Source organism: Pseudorca crassidens, chromosome 7, assembly GCF_039906515.1.
Source record: "Pseudorca crassidens isolate mPseCra1 chromosome 7, mPseCra1.hap1, whole genome shotgun sequence".
In the NCBI taxonomy this organism is placed as follows: domain Eukaryota; kingdom Metazoa; phylum Chordata; class Mammalia; order Artiodactyla; family Delphinidae; genus Pseudorca; species Pseudorca crassidens.
Genome location: NC_090302.1, coordinates 56,956,860 through 56,977,552, shown reverse-complemented (window position 1 = coordinate 56,977,552; position 20,693 = coordinate 56,956,860). Strand labels below are relative to the sequence as shown.

Sequence of the window (20,693 nt, the reverse complement as noted above, 5' to 3'; positions counted from 1 at the left end):
ATGAAGAGTAGTCCCTGCTCACCGCGACTAGAGAAAGCCCGCGTGCAGCAACGAACACCCAACGCAGCCATAAATAAATAAATAAATAAATATAAAATAAAGGGTTTCCTTTTAGGGTGATAAAAATCTCTTGGAACTAGACAGAGGTGATGGTTGCACAATATGAACATACTAAAATGCCATTGTATTGTACACTTCAAAACGGTTAATGGTTTATTTTACATTTTGTGAATTTAAAAAAATAATAAAACTTAGTCTACTTGACACATAGTAACATTCAATGAATAGTGGCCATTATTATTATCCCTGTTACTCATTTCCACCATGTTGACTCTAGTTATCATGTTAGTTCAACAAATCTTCCATTTCCTCCATGATAAGGAACATGTACTCCAGCAATCCCAATAGAGCCCTGAAACCCTAAAAGCATCCCACAATAACATTTGCTAAGACTGCCAAAGTCCTGCTGGGAGTTTTATAGCATGAGGATGCACAGAACCACATAAGCCCTCTCAAGAACCAGGTGCTATACACATCCAAGGATGCCCTGAATTCAACGTAAAAGTGATCAGATGTGAGAAGCACTATTCTAAGTGAAAGAAACAAGATAGAAACGTCTACACATTGTATAATTCCACTTATATGGCATTCTAGAGATAGAAATCAGATTAGTGGCTGCGAGTGGTTGCTGGTGGGAAGAATTAGTTGCAAAAAGTACAAGAGAACTTTTGGGGGTACTGGAAATGTTCTATATCTTGATAGTGGTGGTAGTTATACCACTGTATATATTTGTCAAAACTCACAAAACTGTCGGGGCTTCCCTGGTGGCGCAGTGGTTCAGGGTCCACCTGCTGATGCAGGGGACGCCGGTTCGTGCCCCGGTCCGGGAAGATCCCACATGCCGCGGAGCGGCTGGGCCCGTGAGCCATGGCTGCTGAGTGTGTGCGTCCGGAGCCTGTGCTCCGCAACGGGAGAGGGCACAACAGTGGGAGGCCCGCGTTCCGCAAAAAAACAAAAACAAAAAAAAACCCTCACAAAACTGTATAGTTAAAGGGGGTGGCTTTTACTGTAAGTGTATTTTACCTCTATTAATCTGACCTAAAAAATTATTAAATGTTTTTAAATTGTTTTAGAAATAGAGCAGATATACTCTAAAAATAGTGTGCTCTTTCCTTCAAATAAGAAGTTTTGCCAACTGTCAACTGGTTTACATTTTCTAATATATTAGCTATTACTAACTATTTTTAAATCCCAATCTCATATGACAAACACATGCTGCTACTATTAAACCAACAAAGTTTTAGCCTTGGAAAAAAACTTTAAAATCAAAGTTTAGTAACATTTTCTATAGATATACAAACACTAGTTTGGAGAAGCTGACGTTAGTTATTAATTGCTTAGGAAAGAAAGGAAAAAGAGAGGAAAGCAGAGGGGAAAGATGGAGAAATCAGACATGTAGAGTGTATGTCCACACTAGCAATAGATTTAAGACAATTTAATTTGAATATAATTGAAATTTACCCAAGTATGCTTTGATAGAGTTTTATACAAGCGTACCTCAGAGATACTGCAGGTTCCGCCTGTTCCAGACCACCGCAATAAAACAAACATTACTGTAAAGCAAGTCACAAGAATTTTTTTGGTTTCCCAGTGCATATGTAATTATGTTTATACTATACTGTAGTCTATTAAATGTGCAATAGAATTATGCCCCAAAAATGTACATACCTTAATTTTTAAATACTTTATTGCTAGAATGCTAACCATCATCTAACACTTTCGTGAGTTGTAATCTTTTCGCAACTCACCAATCACAAAACAAACATAATAATGAAAAAGTTTGAAACGTGAGAATTACCAAAATTCACACAGAGACAAGAAGTGAGCAAATGCTGTTGGAAAAATGGAACCAATAGACCTGCTCAACACAGGGTTACCACATTCAATCTGCAAAAAAAAAAAAAAAAAAAAAAAGTGCATTATCTGCAACTCGAAATAAAGCGAAGCACAATAAAATGAGGTAGGCCTGTAATGGTTTTTGCAATATTCATATAACTGATATGAGGCTTAAAAAATAGTAGCCATATAAACGAATGGTAAGGAAAAGGACATAGGAAAAGAATATGGAAGGAATGCTTCTGTGGGAAATACTTTTACAAAGATGTATTTGATTCACATATGAAATGTCTTAACATGCTTCTTAATGAAAAGAACTAATGAGCTACATTATGTGGGGAGAAACCTGGTATTTTTACCCACATTCCTAGTTAAGAGGTCAACATTAGAGGTTTAAGCTGTAGTTGACCTCTCTGTCCTTCCTACCGTTCGCTGAGCAATTAATAATTGGGTAGAAAGTTATCACATTGCAGGCCTCACTCTGCTCCACGTGTCCTGTAATCCATCAACATCTCTACTGGAGAGACAAAGCTCCATGGAGCTCTCTAGGAGGAGCGCCAGGAGAAATTCATACTGACCGTGGTATCGAGAAGGATGGTGGTTCTCCTAAACAAGTGCCTTATTTTTAACTCTTGAACACAGTGCAGTGAGTAATGCGAAAGTTTTTTCCACTTCAAACTGGTTGGCAGAACACTTAAGAGTTAAAACTTCCACCTAATTTAACAGGTATATAGACCATTACACATGGTGTTTTACTGCATTCCTGAGACCGCTTTGTTTCAGCTCCAGCTTTTTCCCACCTTGACACGACATATGGACCACACACGCGTAGGTCACCCAGGACACCTCAGGCCAAGCACTTTGGCACAAACAGGTCAGTCAAGCTAAACAGGATTTTCCTGCCTCAGCTTCCCTCCTCCACACCCCCCAGAGAATCAAAGAACTCTTAATTTCCTTCCATAGTAATCTTTCCCTGCTAGCTGGCATTCCCCTCCTGAATTTTCCTCCCCATTCCCTACCTGTCACTTCTCAGAACTGTCTTTCACCACACATTCTAATTACTCTAACGTGGTGTATGTTATGTATTACTGTCCAATGTTTAAAATCCTACTAGGAACATGGTTGGATATAAAATATTCAAAATTAAACATAGTGTGATATTTGACATCAAAATATGAGGAAGTTAAATTTAGGAATTGTTTCACTATTCTTAATGTAACAACTGATAGGAAGATGAAAATAAACATACCCTGACACACCACACATTGACCTCCATGCCTAAAGCATGAGTTAGGCATGAAGGCAGAGGATATATCGCTGGACTTTTTCATTTTTTAGGGCTTAGGGGCCCCCTAAAATTGATTATTCATAATCAAGGATATTTTATTTATTAGCCTTTCAAAACCAAGCATCTTAATATAATATTTTCAGGCCACAATGTAAATGAATGCTTAAGGGAATTATATATTTATCATTTTGAGAGCTGATAAAAGTATATTTCCTAATTCCAAGTCAGAGGTATGAGAACAGGTCAATTTAGAATGTTTATAAAATTAAAATGACTTGTTATTTAATGCTAATCTTCTAGTCTCTTGATAGCAGTGGTTCATGATCTCTTTTGGAGCAAACCCTCTTAATGGATTTGATGATAGCGTCCCAGAAATCCACATATATGCCCAATTTTGAATATAGTTTCAGAGAGTCCACAGACTGCCTGCATCCCACGCACAGACCCTTTGTCCACCTCCTGGAATAGGGATCCCTGCAAATCAGGCTAAGACTCTGTTCCACAGGTTTAAACTCAAGACAACTAGTCATTTAAAAACATACATACACACACACACACCAAAATTAACTGCTTAAAAAAACCTGAACTAAATTAATCCTTCATAACAATGCTTCATCCATTCCTTTTTACTGTCGCTTTTTTAAGAAGTCAAAATGAAAACACTTGCTACAGGTAAATATAAGCCTCCAAAAGAACCAGTGTATTTGACCCTACCATACTGTCACTTAAAACAAAATTCCTGCTGATCATTCACATTTCCAAAATCTGTTGCACAAAGTCCTAACTCACATATTCTTTTCCCAGTAACCAAAATTTTGACCAAAGTAAAGCATCTTCAATTTTTTAAAAATATTAGCACTTTATTAACAATGAGAGACCAATGGAATACAGTTACTCTCAAAAAAATTTAGCTGCTCCCAATTTACTTTAATCCATATCTTCCTTAACTTAATAGAACCACAAAGATAGTCTTATTTCTAAAATAGATGAGATTTAGACATTCTTAAAACTGAAAATCTTCAAAACTGTCATTTATGATTTAATATTATATCTCTATTCTCCTTTATACTTTCCATTCAATTGTATCAAGCCAAAAATTAGGAAGAATGCAACGGCATTACAGGCGAACATAACAAGTATAAAAATTGCAACAATTCACTTGAGATTTTTTATTACATTTATGTCTACGTAATATTGGAAAAAAACCTGTATAGATGAGAAAGCAGCTGAAGGGCAAAATCAAACTCCTGGCTTTATTTAGATGCAGGCATAACGTCTTTCAGATAAAATATTTGTAGGTGCCACAGTCAATCAAAATTTCAATAGAAACCAAAGATGAAAGCATTCATGCATAAAAGGCAAGTGTGATAATTATGATGTTCAGACAAGATAATGGAAAATATCCGAGGCTGCTTTTCATTTTATGTATCAAGTGCTGCCTTGACCTAGACAACCTATAATGCTCCATCTCATTTACTGCATTATTTTATCATTTTAATTACTTAGCAGAACTCAATTAATTTGGTTGGCATCTGGTCAGCAGATAGAAATCCTCCACTGTCCTATAGGGTCTTTTCCCTGAATCATTTCTCAAAATAATGCTGCAATAAGTTTTCAAAAAACATGCAATTGAGTTTAAAGTTCTCGTTCAACCTTCAAGTTTATTAATCTCTTACTGATTAAGCAAATGGCATCCATTTTCCTGGAATGTCATTTTCAGACAGTTTACGTCAAAGTGCTTACAGACAGTTTATAGCAAAAACTTTAGCATGTGAGTCCATACCGTAAAATTTACACTGGCTCCATTTTAAAAGTTCTCTGGCAATGAGTTGAACAGAACATGGTAGAATGATTATCACAGGGACGAGGATAGTTCACAGCATATAGATTTAGCACAAAGTTCATTGCCAGGGTATTTAAGGCTTATGGTAATCATTTTCTAAGCTGTGCTCTAATCTATTATCCAGAACCAGGATTCATCCACCTTAATATTCATGAAAATAGTCCCTAACAAAGTTCAAGATTACAATTACATTGCTATTATTACTATAATGTATTATGTTATAAAAACACTGTCTTTATAGTTATTAGCCTGCCAAAATTATAATAATGCGTATTCTTACAAACGTGACACTCTAACTCTAATTTGGAGGAAAGTAACTTTTAGATATCATTAACAATTTCTGTTCAGAACTGTCAAATCAAAGGACGGTGTTTCTCAGTGTCCCCATTTCATTATTAAATGAAAGCATACATAATGCAGGAACAAAATTCCTTTTCTACTAGAAGGCAACCCTAACATACCAATGAAACTTAGATCAGCACCTGACTGAAAAGACAATGCTCCCTGAGGATTCAATTCTGAATAAAGGCATTCTGAATGAGACTTCTGTCTTATCTTCAGTTGTCACTCAGTGGAACTCCACTTTCCCCTGGAAATAAGTCACTACCAGTCTACATCGTCCTTGGTTAGGGTGGCTAGCAAAACAGAAAAAGAGGGTAACGGGGTGAATATGATTCTCCTCCCTTGCGGGAGCAGATGAGAACAAAGTTGCCTGGCATATCCTTAAGGCAGGGAAGAAAAGTAGAAGGTGATCTCTGTAGACACAAGTGGTCACAGAGTGAAAGCAATTGATAGAGTTCCCAGAAGAATGACTCAACCTGGCCCTTAAGAAGACAGACAGCGTTGAAGGAGGTGTAACTGCATGAAGGTCGTCAAAAGGTACAAACTTCCAATTATAAGATAAATAAGTACTAGAAATGCAATATATAACATGATAAATACAATTAACACTGCTGAATGTTATATACGAAAGCTGTTAAAAAGAGTAAATCCTAAGAGTTTTCATCATAAGGAAAAAAATTTTTTTCCATTTCTTTATTTTTGTATGTATATGAGATGATGCGTGTTCACTAAACTTATTGTGGTAATCATTTCATGATGTATTAAGTCAAATCATTATGCTGAACAGCTTAAACTTATAACGTGCTATATGTCAAGTACATCTCAACAAAACTAGAAGAAGAAAAAAAGAAGATGGACAAAGCCTTAAAAAATAAAAATTCAAGTTCCAGTAAAGTATGTTTAATTTTAACAGTCTAAGAAGGCATACAATATCATGCTCATCCAGTTAGCTGGGGACATTCACCTTCATACTTCAGGCACTCTCAGGCCCAGGGGGCCAAATAAAAATGAGGGGGTCAAAAAGAGATTTAACACAACCCTTTGGTGAAATGATATGGCAACATGAAAAGTACTCATAAAACACCTATAGCCCAAGATGCAGCATCAGTACTCCTTGGAATTTATCCCAAGGGTACAACTAAAGGAAGAAAAAATATTATTGGCACAGTGATGTTAAGTACACTATAAAAAAGAGAAAAAAATTTGGAAATAACCAAAATAGGTTAAGTGCAATCAGTTGACAAAAAGCTAAGCAGCCAACTAAAATAATCACGAAGATTATGCAACAGGGAAAAATATGCACACATTAATGTGAAAAAATTAAAATTACTCAATGAGAGAAATACTTAAATGCCAATAACTTGAAAAGAATAAAATTAACACAGTGATATTCTACACTGCAAAAATATTGGTTTGGCCAAAAAGTTCATTAGGTCTTTTCCGTAAGATGGCTCTAGTAGCACTTAGTTGTCTTTAACTTCATTCGAAACAATTTTGTTAGACTGTATTGTGACAGCTGTCATATCAGGCGTGCATTTAAAAAAAAAGCTTATCAAAACTGGTGAATTTTGTGTAGCTATTTTAATATTGAAGATGGAAAAAAAAAGCAAAATTTTCAGCATATTATGCTTCATTATTTCAAGAAAGCTAAAAACAACTAAAATGCAAATAAAAGATTTGTGCAGTGTATGGAGAAGGTGCTGTGACTGACTGAACGTGTCAAAAGTGGTTTGCGAAGTTTCGTGCTGAAGATTTCTCGCTGGACGATGCTCCACGGTCAGGTAGAACAGTTGAAGTTGATAGTGATCAAATAGAAACATTAATTGAGAACAATCAACGTAATACCATGCAGGAGATAACCGACATACTCAAAATATCCAAATCATTTGCACCAGCTTGGTTATGTTCATCGCTTTGATGTTTGGGTTCCACATAAGTTAAGCAAAAAAGCCTTCTTGACCGTATTTCCGCATACGATTCTCTACTGAAACCTAACGAAAACGTTTTGTTTTTAAAACAAATTGCGACGAGTGATGAAAAGTGGATACTGTACAATAAAGTGGAATGGAAGAGATCGCGGGGCAAGCAAAATGAAACACCACCAACCACACCAAAGGCCGGTCTTCATCCAAAGAAGGTGATGTTGTGTATAAGGTAGGATTGGAAGGGAGTCCTCTATTATGAGCTTCTTCCGGAAAACCAAACAATTAATTCCAACAAGTACTGCTCCCAATTAGACCAACTGAAAGCAGCACTGGATGAAAAGCGTCCGGAATTAGTCAACAGAAAACGCATAATCTTCCATCAGGATAATGCAAGACCGCGTGTTTCTCTGATGACCAGGCAAAAACTTACAGCTTGGCTGGGAAGTTCTGATTCATCCACGGTGTTCACCAGACGTTGCACCTTCGGATTTCCATTTATTTCAGTCTTTACAAAATTCTCTTAATGAAAAAAATTTCAATTCCTGGGAAGACTGTAAAAGGCACCTGGAACACTTCTTTGCTCAAAAAGATAAAAAGTTTTGGGAAGATGGAATTATGAAGTTGCCCCAAAAATGTCAGAAGGTAATGGAACAAAACAGTGAATATGTTGTTCAATAAAATTCTTGGTGAAAATGAAAAATGTGTCTTTTATTTTTACTTAAAAACCAAAGTAACTTTTTGGCCAACCCAATACCTCAAAAACAAAAAACCTATCTAGATGAGAAACAGAAAGCAAGTTTACCTTGAGCTAGTCTTTCCAGTCGTTTTCCATGCTCTGGGGGTATTGCATACCTAAAATTTTAAACACAAATAAAAATTTTAGATTTATAATTGTTCAGCTAGTATCCTAAGGACATCTATTCCTAAATAATGTCATGTAAAAAAAAAGCCAACCCCAGGGACTTGCCTGGTGGCTCAGTGGTTAAGAATCCGCCTGCCAGTGCAGGGGACATGGGTTCAATCCCTGGTCCGGGAAGATCCCACATGCCACAGAGCAACTAAGCCCACGTGCCACAACTACTGAAGCCTGTGCGCCGAGAGCCTGTGCTCTGCAACAAGAGAAGCCACTGCAGTGAGAAGCCCGTGCACCACAACTAAGAGTAGCCTCCGCCCGCCGCAACTAGAGAAAGCCCACACGCAGCAACGAAGACCCAATGCAGCCAAAAATAAAAAATATATAAAAAAATAAATTTATTTTTTAAAAAAAAGGTCAACCCCAAACTCCACTTAGATGAACTAAGCAGAGATTAGAGAACCAAACACAGAACTGTATCTCTTGTACACTAAACAGAAGAAAAATAAACTTAAATCACCTATTTCAGTGTCCCAGCTCACCATTCCAACCACATTTTACACATTAGGGAACAAAGGCCCAAGGCCAGCAAACTGCTTGGACATGGGGCACCTGGCCACAGCATGGAGTTTAGAACCTCCCTTGTAACACTCACAGCACCCCAGCGATCCAGGGCTATTTTTGGTTGTATATTTTTTGTTTTGCATTTGGTTAGTTTGGCCTTTGTTTTTAAGCAAAAAAATTTTTTTAAAGTTTTTGTTTTTTTAAATTTATTTATTTTTGTCTGCGTTGGGTCTTCGTTGCTACGTGCGGGCTTTCTCTAGTTGCGGCGAGCGGGGGCTACTCTTTGTTGCAATGTGCGGGCTTCTCATCACGGTGGCTTCTCTTGTTGCAGAGCACAGGCTCTAGGCGCACGGGTTTTAGTAGTTGTGGCTCACGGACTCTAGAGCACAGGCTCAGTGGTTGTGGCGCATGGGCTTAGCTGCTCTGCGGCATGTGGGATCTTCCCGGACCAGGGCTCGAACCCGTGTCCCCTGCATTAGCAGGCGGATACTTAACCACTGCGCCACCAAGGAAGTCCAAAAAAAAAAAGTTTTCTTTAAAAATAAAAACCTTTTAAAATGCTTTTTACTGACAAGCAGGATAGAACATGAAATTTTTAATAGTAACATTTATATCTCCACCAAACCTTTCTAAGAACACTGTACTTTTCAAATAGATTTTAAATAAAAATTTACCAGCCATAAAAAAGGCAGCTTTGATTTATTTCACAATTATGTGACTTTTAAAATCTTGATTATAGAAAAAAGAATTGTTGGGAATTCCCTGGTGGTCCAGTGGTTAGGACTCGGTGCTCTCACTGCCAGAGCCTGGGTTGGATCCCTGGTTGGGGAACTAAGATCTGCAAGCCATGTGGCATAGCCACAAACAAAAAAAGAAAGAAAGAATTGTTCACCCTTGGAAAACAGAAATTCTTCTTCAAGTATTACTCATTTCTAGTTCCTGGTGTTTTCAAAAGTTACATACTTGATTTTATTTACTGTGAACTTACTAACAAATTTTAAAACAATAATCTCAAGTTAAATGATCATTTCATGTTTTAAATAAGAATATATTACTCTCCAGACCTACATTTGCTGTTTACTAGCTCAATATATATTAAGTACAAGTTACTTTTTTACTAAAATAACTTTTCTCATTTTACTTAACACCACACTTGGTTGCATTTAATGCCACTGATAACATATGCAGAACTTAATTGGATCCGTTGTAACTAGGCAATTCTCTAAAAGAAAATTCAACCATATATCCTGTTGCTTCAGGCACCGTTAATGAAATTATTCCAACTGAATTGGGAAGATAAAATTTTAGCATAACTAAATGACAATCACCCAACATGTATTTATACACTGGCCACTTCTCAACAATTTTTAATCCCTGGTTTACATTGCCAAATATACCCAGAAAAGGACACACACACACACACATACACATGCATGCCCCAGACAAGCATAACGTACATGCTAACACATGCACGTGTATACACACACATGAGGCATGCACTCATGTAAGGGCTGGACATGGAGATATTTATATATCCAGGTTCACTTTTTTTAAAAAATGGTATCAAAGTTAAAGTTCATTAACCCGAAATTTAACCATCTGCTCACAGAAAACATAAGTAAATATAAATTTATATATAAACGTAACTATAAGGATAAAAAATACACTTGACATAGTCTTTCAATTGATCTTCACAACTCTATGACAAAAATCACATAGCCAACACATAGTAAACACATTTCTTAAAAGGGTTCTAGTAAAAATTCTCTGGAGGCTAATCATCAGAAAGATTTTTTCCATACATTATACATGTATCAAAAATTCTTTAAATTAGACACATGACTTGTAAGGCACTGAGTGTGTCCCCTCAATGCAGTTTGACCATTACAGGTGGGCGCCCACCTTCTGTTGTACCCTTCCAAACTACCCTCCATGGTGTGCCAAAGTCATCTTTGCAAACTACAGATCTGTTCATGACAAAACCCTGGGCCTTCAGTGGCTGACTTACCTGAAGGATAGAAGCTGAACTTTTTTTCAGGACACACAGACCTGCTGCGATCCTGACACCTCTTCAGTTGCACCTACTGACCAATGTCCCAATCAAATCCTGCTCTTTGGTTTACCAGACCACTTGAATGTCCTTCCAGTGCCTTTGTTACTTTATACCACCACTACTTTCCATCCCCTATTTCTGGGATTTACACACCCTTACCATCCCTGTCCAGCCAACAAAACCTCCTCTCCTTTTTCTCCACTCAGCTTGAGTCACCCCCAGGGAGAGCTCCACACTCCTCCTTTTGCTCTATCAACCACACAGAAGACAGGTTTCCACCATGGTACTCAGAATTTAATTTTTTTACCTTTCTGCCTTCCTCTCTCCTTTCAACCTCCCTAGGGGCAAGGACCAGTGTCTCTCCTAGAACAAAGCACCAGAAAAGCAGATGCTCAGAAACTGTGTGCTGACTTTTGTGGCTCTCAAAATGATGAATCATGATCCTCACCCTCCAGGGTGGAAGATGTGGAAGGAGAGGAAGGATACAGCAAGAAGAAAAAAATCATGAAAGTGGGAAAGTGGAAGAACAGGTAAGAAATTATATAAGCCAATACCTCATTTCCTAATTACAGGGTCAGCCTGGCATACTCAGGATCAACTCTACCAGTTTCAACTTCCTAATCCGTTCAAATACCTAATTCAATCAAATCTTTCTCCCAGGACTCTCTACTTTTAGTATGGTCTCCCCATTTTGCCTTGCCTTCTCTTCATCCCTCCTGGATCTTACGCTGTGAAGGACAGTGTGCTCAAGGTAGATGGGCAGGACTGGGGCACTTAATTTCCACTTAAATGGCATGGGGCAAAAATAAGGTCCTGATATAACTGCCCTAAAAACTTAGCTCCTATGAATGTAGCAGCCAGCAAAGAAAAGTACCATCTAATTTCTTTATAAAAAGAAAAAAAACGGTAATAAATACCAGTCAACCAGAAAAAAGTTCCAGCTTCATAAGAATGTTAATATTTTTCATCTAAACAATTTAAAAAATCAATATAAGCAACTATCAGAATATAACTGAAACAGAATGCCCTGAACGAGAGCAATCATGGGGGGGATAAAAGCCCTTAAAAACCTGAATCACTCGTATGCTTTTAAGAAGTCTGAAATCCTGCTGCTCTAACATACAAGGTTTTATTAATTTCTGTCTTCTAGTAAATTCTACTACTTCATGGAAACATTAAGCAATTCTCAGCATTTATTTGGAAATAACAGCAGAAAAATACTGCCTACCTGCCCACCCATCTGACCGTTTCCCATCAGCATTTAGACATGCTTATCTCTTCTGCCTCAAAAAAATACCTTCTCTGGGCCCTTCATCCTGCTACCACCCATCTACTTTCTTTTCTTCCCCTTACGCACACCACTTCCAGTACTTGCCTCATTTTATCCCATTCACCCTGGAGTCCAGCTCAGTCTGGATCCTATTCCCATCACACTCAGTATGACTGCTTGGACAAAGGTTGCCACGTTGTTTAGTCTTTACCTACCTTGTCCTCTCTGGAATTTTCAACTAGCTCCTTAAACACTCACTTCTCTTGAGTTTGATGATTTAAGTCATTTCCAGTGCTTTTCTACCTTCTGCTCTTGCCAAACCTACCTTCTGGCTGCCTAACGTTCCCCAGGGCACCATGCTTTAGTGCTTCCACATTCTTCCCCAAGGGAGCCACCTTCCCTCAAGCCTTCAAGATCACCCACGTGTTGCTGAACCATATCTCCAACCCATGTGTGTCCCTCTGAGTTCTGCACTTCAAAAACCAGCCAGCTACTGAACAAATCCATTTAGCAGCCCTCAAACACAATCTGTCCAAAGCTTAATCCTCCGGCATCTTCACGACAGACCTGCTTCTTTTACAGAGTTCCTCATCTAACTGCCCAGAAAAATGGAATTTGTCTGTGGTTGTACTCCGCTATCTAATCAATCCCCAAGTTTTATGTGTTCCACCTGTTACTTATACAAGAGAAATCTCATGAACCTGTCTACATTTCTCTATCCTAACTACAACTGCCTTGGTCCATTCTGTCACACACATCATTACAGCAGCCTCTTAGCCAGTCTTCGGCCTTACCCTCTCTAGTCCATGTAGCCAATCAGTTCATGTCACTTCCCTCACTTGTTTAAAATCTATCTGAAGCAGGAACTGGTGACTAAGCAGAGGCAAGCTAGAAGGTCCGTAGGCATAGGGGTTTATTACAGACAATTAGTGACCTCAGTCAGGGAAGTCCTAATTCTATGGCTCTGACCACCTTCTAGCCTTTTCTATGAAAGTATCCTATCACTTCAAAAGACTCACAAGAAACAAGATCAAATTTGTGATTTCCCCCTTTAAGTTGGTTATCTCCCCCAGCTTCCCCATTGCAGTTCAGAACTCCATTTGCCCTCAGCATCCTATACTGGAACTATCAGAGTCACCCCTTCTTTAATTTGTCATCCTCTCTGCCCCCACTGCCAGTCACAAGTCCTATCCACTCTACACCTTCAAAACCTCATATCCACCTCCCTGCAGCAAAACCTCAATTCCAACCCTGATCTGCCCCAGCTAGACCATTACCATAACTAAACTCTATCTCCTTGGGCAGCTACAGACCTCATATCACTATCATAGGATAAAAACCTTTATTCCTTACTGCTTGGCTTTCAAGATGCCCCCCCACACACACACACAGTTTAGCCGCAGCCACAAAGAGCAGCAGTCCACTCTCCACAGTTTGGACTATGAATTATTCTATCCCTCACAGGGGTTTTTTGACCTCACTCCTCACCACAAACAGCCCCTCCATTCTGCTTCAAATCCCATCTTCCCAAGCCTTGCCCAGATTCCACCTCCTCCTTGAGGCTTTCTCTGACCACTGGAAATCTCGGCAACCCTACCCCTTTTCGTCCTCCCAGAGCCCTTCCGTTATATTTCTCATGTAGTATTTATCATCTACTACATTCCATAGCTAGCTGCTGCGTGGTGTGCATAAATCACTTCTGTCTGGATAGGCACTGAGTTCTGTGAGGGAGAGAATGCCTACCACCACCCAGAAATTTTCACACAAATTATCCATTTTAACCTACCTTTTATAGTGAGTGTCTGCTTTATAGCCAAGCACTCTGTTCTGTGCCACCATTGCTCAGTTAGGCAGCTAATTCTTAATTCTTTGAGGATATAAATGTGTCTCACACTTCTCTGTGTCCTTTGAAAACCACCAAATAAGATGCCTACCATTGTATACCCTCAAGTACACACTGGTGTGCTGAAATTACTCACTGTTCAATTAACCTTTAGGACAGTGTTTTTGTTTGAGATATAAGGAATATTGCAAACAGTTCTGCTAACATCAAGAAACTATGAATCATTAATGAACTATGGACACACGAATTAGATATTTACAGCGTTGTGTTTTATTTAAAACCAGAGTCTTTTATAACTAAGGGGGAAAAAGATCGAATTTGAAGGCCAAGGAAAACAGAATAACCCCAAGTACATCTTTGGGTGGTTTTCTCATAGACCTAAAATGATGTTATCCTGGTGATTGTAATACAAATACTATCTTTAACTGAATAATATCGGATTGACATTTCGAACTGTCAGTAGGTAAAGCTGTATTTTTCAAAATGTACTAGATCCATTCCTCTGATTCAGGCTTTCTCTATGAACTGGTCTCTGCACTTCTCGTTTCAAGATATGCTCAGTCCATTAGTCTATCAGAAGTGTTTACCAGGGCTTCCCTGGTGGTGCAGTGGTTGAGAGTCCGCCTGCCGATGCAGGGGACATGGGTTCGTGCCCCGGTACGAAAGATCCCACATGCCGCGGAGCGGCTGGGCCCGTGAGCCATGGCCGCTGAGCCTGCGCGTCCGGAGCTTGTGCTCCGCAACGGGAGAGGCCACAACAGTGAGAGGCCCAAGTACAGCAAAAAAAAAAAAAAAAAAAAGAAGTGTTTACCAGCACTACTAAAGGGTAACTCCTATTTCTCAGATCATCCCCCAAGGGCTCCCTAATATCTTTTGGGAGCCCTGGGGCTGTCATAATGTACTTAGAAATCAATGTCCTCAGCTGTCCCGCTACCCCTACCTTTGTCACTGTGCTGTCTCACACAGGCAGCTGCAGAGGTCCCTGGCCACTGGCACCTCCCACCGGCCCACTCCCACCACACACCCCCGCCACCCTGTGACATCAAGGGCAGTCTTACCAAGCCCAGGGCCACAGAGGGGAGATCCCCTTCCATGTCCAGGCCAGGCTCAGGTAGGTCAGTCCTGAAACAGCACTGCCCTCTACTCCGTTCCCCTAACGGAAGCTGTGTGTGAAGTGGCCCTTTCCTCCTCCATATATTTCCTTTCCTTCTTGCTGTTTTACTCAGTCATTTCCCATGAAGATTCAGGCTCAAGTCCACAAGGATAGTTTTCTGACAAACAACAACTCTAAACTGACCCTCCCCTCTTTTACTGGCATAAGCACGTGTGCCTGACTTGCTTTCAATAGTTACTAAAGTGTTGAAGGCTGAGTGAAAAGAATATCTGACCAATAAACATGATTATATCGCTTATCACAGCTACCATTTATCGAGCACTTTTAAGACGCCAAGCCTTGTGCTAAGATCCTTTGATAAAAGTTCTCCTACTAACACCTCCATTTTACTGATGAGGAAACTAAGACTTAGAGGGATTAATTTACTTGAGCAAGGTCGATGACAGAGCTGGAGCCCAACCCCAGATCTGACTCCAAAGCCCAAGACATGCTCTCCAGACCCATATTCCATTCCTGTTTTCTCATCAATCACAGGAAGATGCCAAGAAGAAGGAAGTGACAGGTGCTACCAAGCCCGTCCCTCCCAAGGACATATCCACACCCTTTACAATGATCACTGCAATCACTGTAGGGTGATCCAACTTTTAGGAGAAAAAGTTTTCTGTCTGCTAACAGGCCGAAGTTCCAGTATTCACACAGAATAGTTCTCCCAGCTATCTTTCTTACATTTACCCACTTTTAAAATTCACAATTGGAAAAACAAAAAAAGTCACTAGCCTTTGAAACTAAAGTTATAGTACACACCAGGCAAATGATAATGACATTTTAAATATTGATAAAATGCAGATACAAAGAACAAAGTCATCAAACCACCACTCAAAACTTTTCTTTAGTTCTTGTTATAAAAAACTTCATGAATCAAAAAGTAAAGTGCCTAAATTATACTTCACAAAACTCAATATTCCTGAAGTAATTTACAATATACTTTTTAATCAAGGCATATCCCTGTGCCAAAAAGAAGGCTGAACAGCTACAGATTTTATATGTGTGATTATATTACATTTTCACATTACTGATGATGTTAACAAGTTTTACCATTCGTTCATTTATTAAAGTTTAAGCATTAATATTTTAGATTATGAAGTCTCATTAGTTAACTGTGGAAAACAGAACACCGCTTGCTTCATTTTCAGTTCTGAAAAATAGATGAATGTGAGAAACAGAACACGTGACTGTAAGGGATGCTCTGGTAGGTGCCCAGCCTCTCCTTTTCTGGATGAGGCCCTCAGCACCTTCACCAAAGGGAGGATCCTTGCCCCACATCCCGCTCACCCAGGGTCTCATTCCCTCCCCCAGGATCATGCCCCTGGCGAGGGAGGGGATGGTGGCCCGTATGCAGTGAATGGTCCAAGCCTGAGTATTAAGGCCTGGCCCTCTTGCCTCCATTCGGGGCAATTCTGAAGGGCCCTGCCAGGTCCAGAGCTGCCTCTGAGATCTGCCCAGGGCTCGAAAGCAGTCAACTTTCCCTTCTGCCTAGTCCTGCCTTCCTCCCTCCCCAAGGCCGCTGCTTCCAGCACACAAATCTGAGTCTCAAAGTTGGCTTCCTGAGTGACACAAACTACAACAAACAATTACAAAGAACATATTTGTAAGGAGGTGTCTCTTAAACACCAGTCCTGAAAACAGAAGCTGGGCGTCTCTAACTATGACCCGGAAGACAAAGTGTTTGAACTGAGGCCCTACAGGGACATCATATAAAAAGCCCCTGAGGAAATGAATTCAGCCAGAGCTTGGCCTCACACTTATGCCACCTGTGGCCCATTTCCAGACAGAGCAATTAGATGGGGGGAAAAAAAAAAAAGAAGGGCTAGGGCTTCCCTGGTGGCTCAATGGTTGAGAGTCCGCCTGCCAATGCAGGGGACACGGGTTCGTGCCCCGGTCTGGGAAGATCCCACATGCCGCAGAGCGGATAGGCCCGTGAGCCGTGGCAGCTGAGCCTGTGCGTTTGGAGCCTGTGCTCCGCAATGGGAGAGGCCACAACAGTGAGAGGCCCGCGTACCACACACACACACACACACAAAAGTCTAGCAGCCACATCTGTAGACAATCATAAGTAAGGCAACTGCAGCAAGAAAAAAGGTATTATAAATTATTAGTTGATATCACCCATAAACAACATAAAAGAAATCTTTACGTCTTAATACTGACCTCTCCAAAATACTCAACAGACAACATACTCAGTAGCATAGTGATTTTTCAAGTACTAGATGATCAAATGACTGATTTTCTGTTTTCCGTGGCACCCCCAGGGCCCCAGGGTTTCCTGAGGATACCTCAGGGAAGGAGTTGGTAAGGGAGAGGGTCCCACCAAACACATTTCAGCCAGGTCAGCTCTGCCTTTACTTTCAATTTTATATAAATTGCCCTCCTGAAGAAATTTTCAAATGGAAAGTTTGAGAACCTCTGTGCCAGGCCAGTGTTTTCCAAAGTGAGGACCCATCACAGAAAATTTTTTTCTGGTTTATGCATAAATATTCTGTGTAAGATTTGAATTCATGTAAGATTTAGATTCCAATAAAATTTTGCTAAGAACAAGTGTTCTGCTACTGCTAGAAAATAAAGGGGAGGGTGGGGGTACTAAAAGCTATATTTCTAAACTGTAAGTTTCATGAAGACCATTCTGTCCTATTCACCATGGTATCGCTAGCACTGAGCCCAGTACCTGACTGGTGGGTGGTTCAATAAATATTTAGTGAACAAACAGGAAAGAAACAAAACCAAAAGTCACCGAACACAGATGCAATGTTTTACAGGATCAAGCATTAATAAAACAGAAACAAACTGCTACTTCCAGAAGAATCAAAAATATAGTAACTTCAAAAATTGGTAATAAACAGAAACATGCCCATAAGAAGCTATTTGTCCATATCAAAAATTTTCAAATCCAATATTTTCCCAATGAAAAACAAACTTACCTTATACAGAAATCTTCGGAGGGCAGTATGCTTTCCAAGTGATCATTTATTCAAAGGATAATCGTACCATCCATGAATAAGATAAAGTAGCTTAAAGAGTTCCACTACAATTGGCTTACAGAGTTCTACCACAATTATCTCCAACAAAGTATTGAAGCATTTTCAAGGAGATTTCCTGTGATTGAAGTTTAATCTTCAAGGGAAAACTACCTACACAGCCACTGTACAGTTGGAAACCTCTTTGAAAATTGAGAGGCTTTCAAAAGTGCACGTTACACAAAGCAACCAAGCTACCCAAAGACAACTCAAGCAACGTGCAAAAAACAAACAAACAAAAAAGGTATACAGCCTTAAATTTAAAAAAAAGAAGTATTCACTTATATGTAGATTTCTTTAAAAAAAAAAAAAAGATACCAATTCACAGAAAAAGAGATCAGACTTGTGGCTACCAGAGGCCAAAGGTGGGGAAACGCGGAACTGGAGGAACGTGGTCAAAAGGTACAAACCTCCAGTTATAAGATAAACAAGTACTAGGGATGCAATGAACAACATGATGACTATAGCCAACAATGCTGTACGATATATAGAAAAGAGAGGTAATCCTATGAGTTCTTATTACAAGAAGAATTTTTTTTCTTCATTTTCTTTTTATTGTCTCTATATGAGAAAATGAATATTAGCTGAAGCTACTGTGGCCATCATTTCAAAATATATGTAAATCAAACCATCATGCTGTATGCTTTAAACTTACACAGTGCCGTATGCCAATTATTTCTCAGTAAAATTGGGGGGGGCGGGGAGACAGTAAATAGTCACATGTTTCTGCCAACACCTGACATTCCGTAAATGATGTTACTATTTACTCAGGTGGGCTGAGAGAGGTAACTTATAAGAGCGAAGACGGTGACGGCAACCCATCTAATTCAAGCCCTTGTTGATGTATAATGCCTTGCCAAAGAATATTCATTTTTCAAGGAAGATTGTTAAATGGGCTTTTTTTGGTCTCTGGTCAGAAGATCATTTCAGAGATCATACAATTGGATGCTATGTCCTCTCAGAAATATATGCTATAAAATAACATTCCAGAAGCTTCGTGCACGAATCCTTAAATAAAGAAACCACGTATGGAGCCCCCACAAGTAATTAGTCATTTGGAGGAAGGGAAGAAGGGGTGGACACAACATTTGGCTATATTAAATTTGGAGTGTATTGTCTGTGGATTTCTCTTAGGCAAGCTATCAAATCTGTTATTATCGCTGACAAGCAAAATATAGTAGAGGGTCTAAAACTTTCTAACAGGTTTTTGTAACTTCTAAAAATTTCCTATACATCAGGTCAATTCTATACGAGGCATCACACAAGATACATGACTATATTATTTTATAGGCTAATTTTGTAATATTTACCCACAAGAAACCAAGAAGAGTATTATAAAAAGATCAATAAAGACTGAAAGAAGCATGCTGCACAGCCCCCTGGGGGCCTGGTGGTTAGGATTCGGCACTTTCACTGCAGAGCTCCAGGTTCGATCCCCGGTCGGGGAACCATCCTGCATGCCGCACAGCATGGCCAAAATACAAAAAGTAAAAAAATAAAATTAAAAAAAAGCATGATGCTGTAGATATGTGATATACAAGTTAGCAGATCCCAAAAACAGAAGCAGAATCCTGCTTCAATAATTAAACAGGCCTATGAGCCTATGGTGGTGCCTGGCTCGACAAAGGTGCCGTGGTGCTGCCCTCAAGAAGCAGAAAGTCTCCTTGTGGAGACAAGACCAAAACACACAAACCAATGAAAAAAAAGAGTTCTGAAAGAACAGGACATAAAAAAGTGGTAAAACTGACTATCAGAACAGGACATAATAAAGTGGTAAAACTATTAGATATTGTGACTATTTAAGTCACGAGAAAAGAGAGCAATTTTGGTTCAAGTAGTCAGAAAAAAACTTAACAAATTACAGATTCTTTAGTTTCAAGCCCAGTGTAAAGATTTATTTTTGCCAATTGCCTCTACTTTGGGTAAAAGTTACTGATCAATTGCTAGAAATGCTTTTAATAAGTTAAACAAACATACATTTTAATAACTTTAATATTCTAAATATACATATTCATTCCATCTTAGGGAAATATCCCCACAGGACATCTTTTCAAATCTTACAGAAAATAAGTTAAGAGCCAGTTAAAGTAATTGAATCAGCCTTCCTAAAATTTTTAAGCAAATACTTGAACATTTATTTGGGATTTTCTTTGCCTTATATCTGTAGGAGACATCGAGTTTTATTCCCTTTGTGCAGCATAATTCAGGTAATAGCACTCTCCTTCTTAATGGGGAACCATCTCCTCCAAACACAAACGTGTAATTCTAACGGGGGCTGCCATTCTTCGTGCCTCTGCCCTCACTGCCACAGAGGCAGGCCTGTGACCCAAGCCAGGACAATCCTCATACCTTCCTACCCTTGGCCTCAGTGATTTAAACAAGAGATTGGCATAGAATCCAAGCCAGGAGATTCCATGGTCCCTCCCCAAATGGGGCAGCTTTCCTTTCTAGTGATACAGGGAGAAATATACGAGCCAGGGAGAAAAATGAAGGCAACATACAAAGAGAAGTGGGGCCCAGGATCCAACACACGCTGGCAACTTCCAAGGGTTCCAGACGTTTCTGACCATTCATGGCTATGTGAGCCAATTAAATTCTTCCTTTTGGCTAAGCTGATTCATAGTGAGTTTA

The 20,693-nt window shown here is 39.4% G+C and overlaps 1 protein-coding gene across 4 annotated transcripts in view; it reads right to left on the bottom strand.

The window, feature by feature from the left end:
* The window catches only part of KDM4C (lysine demethylase 4C), a 412,581-nt gene that overhangs the window by 301,322 nt on the left and 90,566 nt on the right, over positions 1–20,693 (bottom strand). For all 4 annotated transcript variants that reach the window (XM_067744341.1, XM_067744340.1, XM_067744342.1 and 1 more), the window contains exon 6: positions 8,097–8,146. In XM_067744341.1, the coding sequence (XP_067600442.1) occupies positions 8,097–8,146 (50 nt within the window). The remainder of the gene's footprint in view (positions 1–8,096; positions 8,147–20,693) is intronic.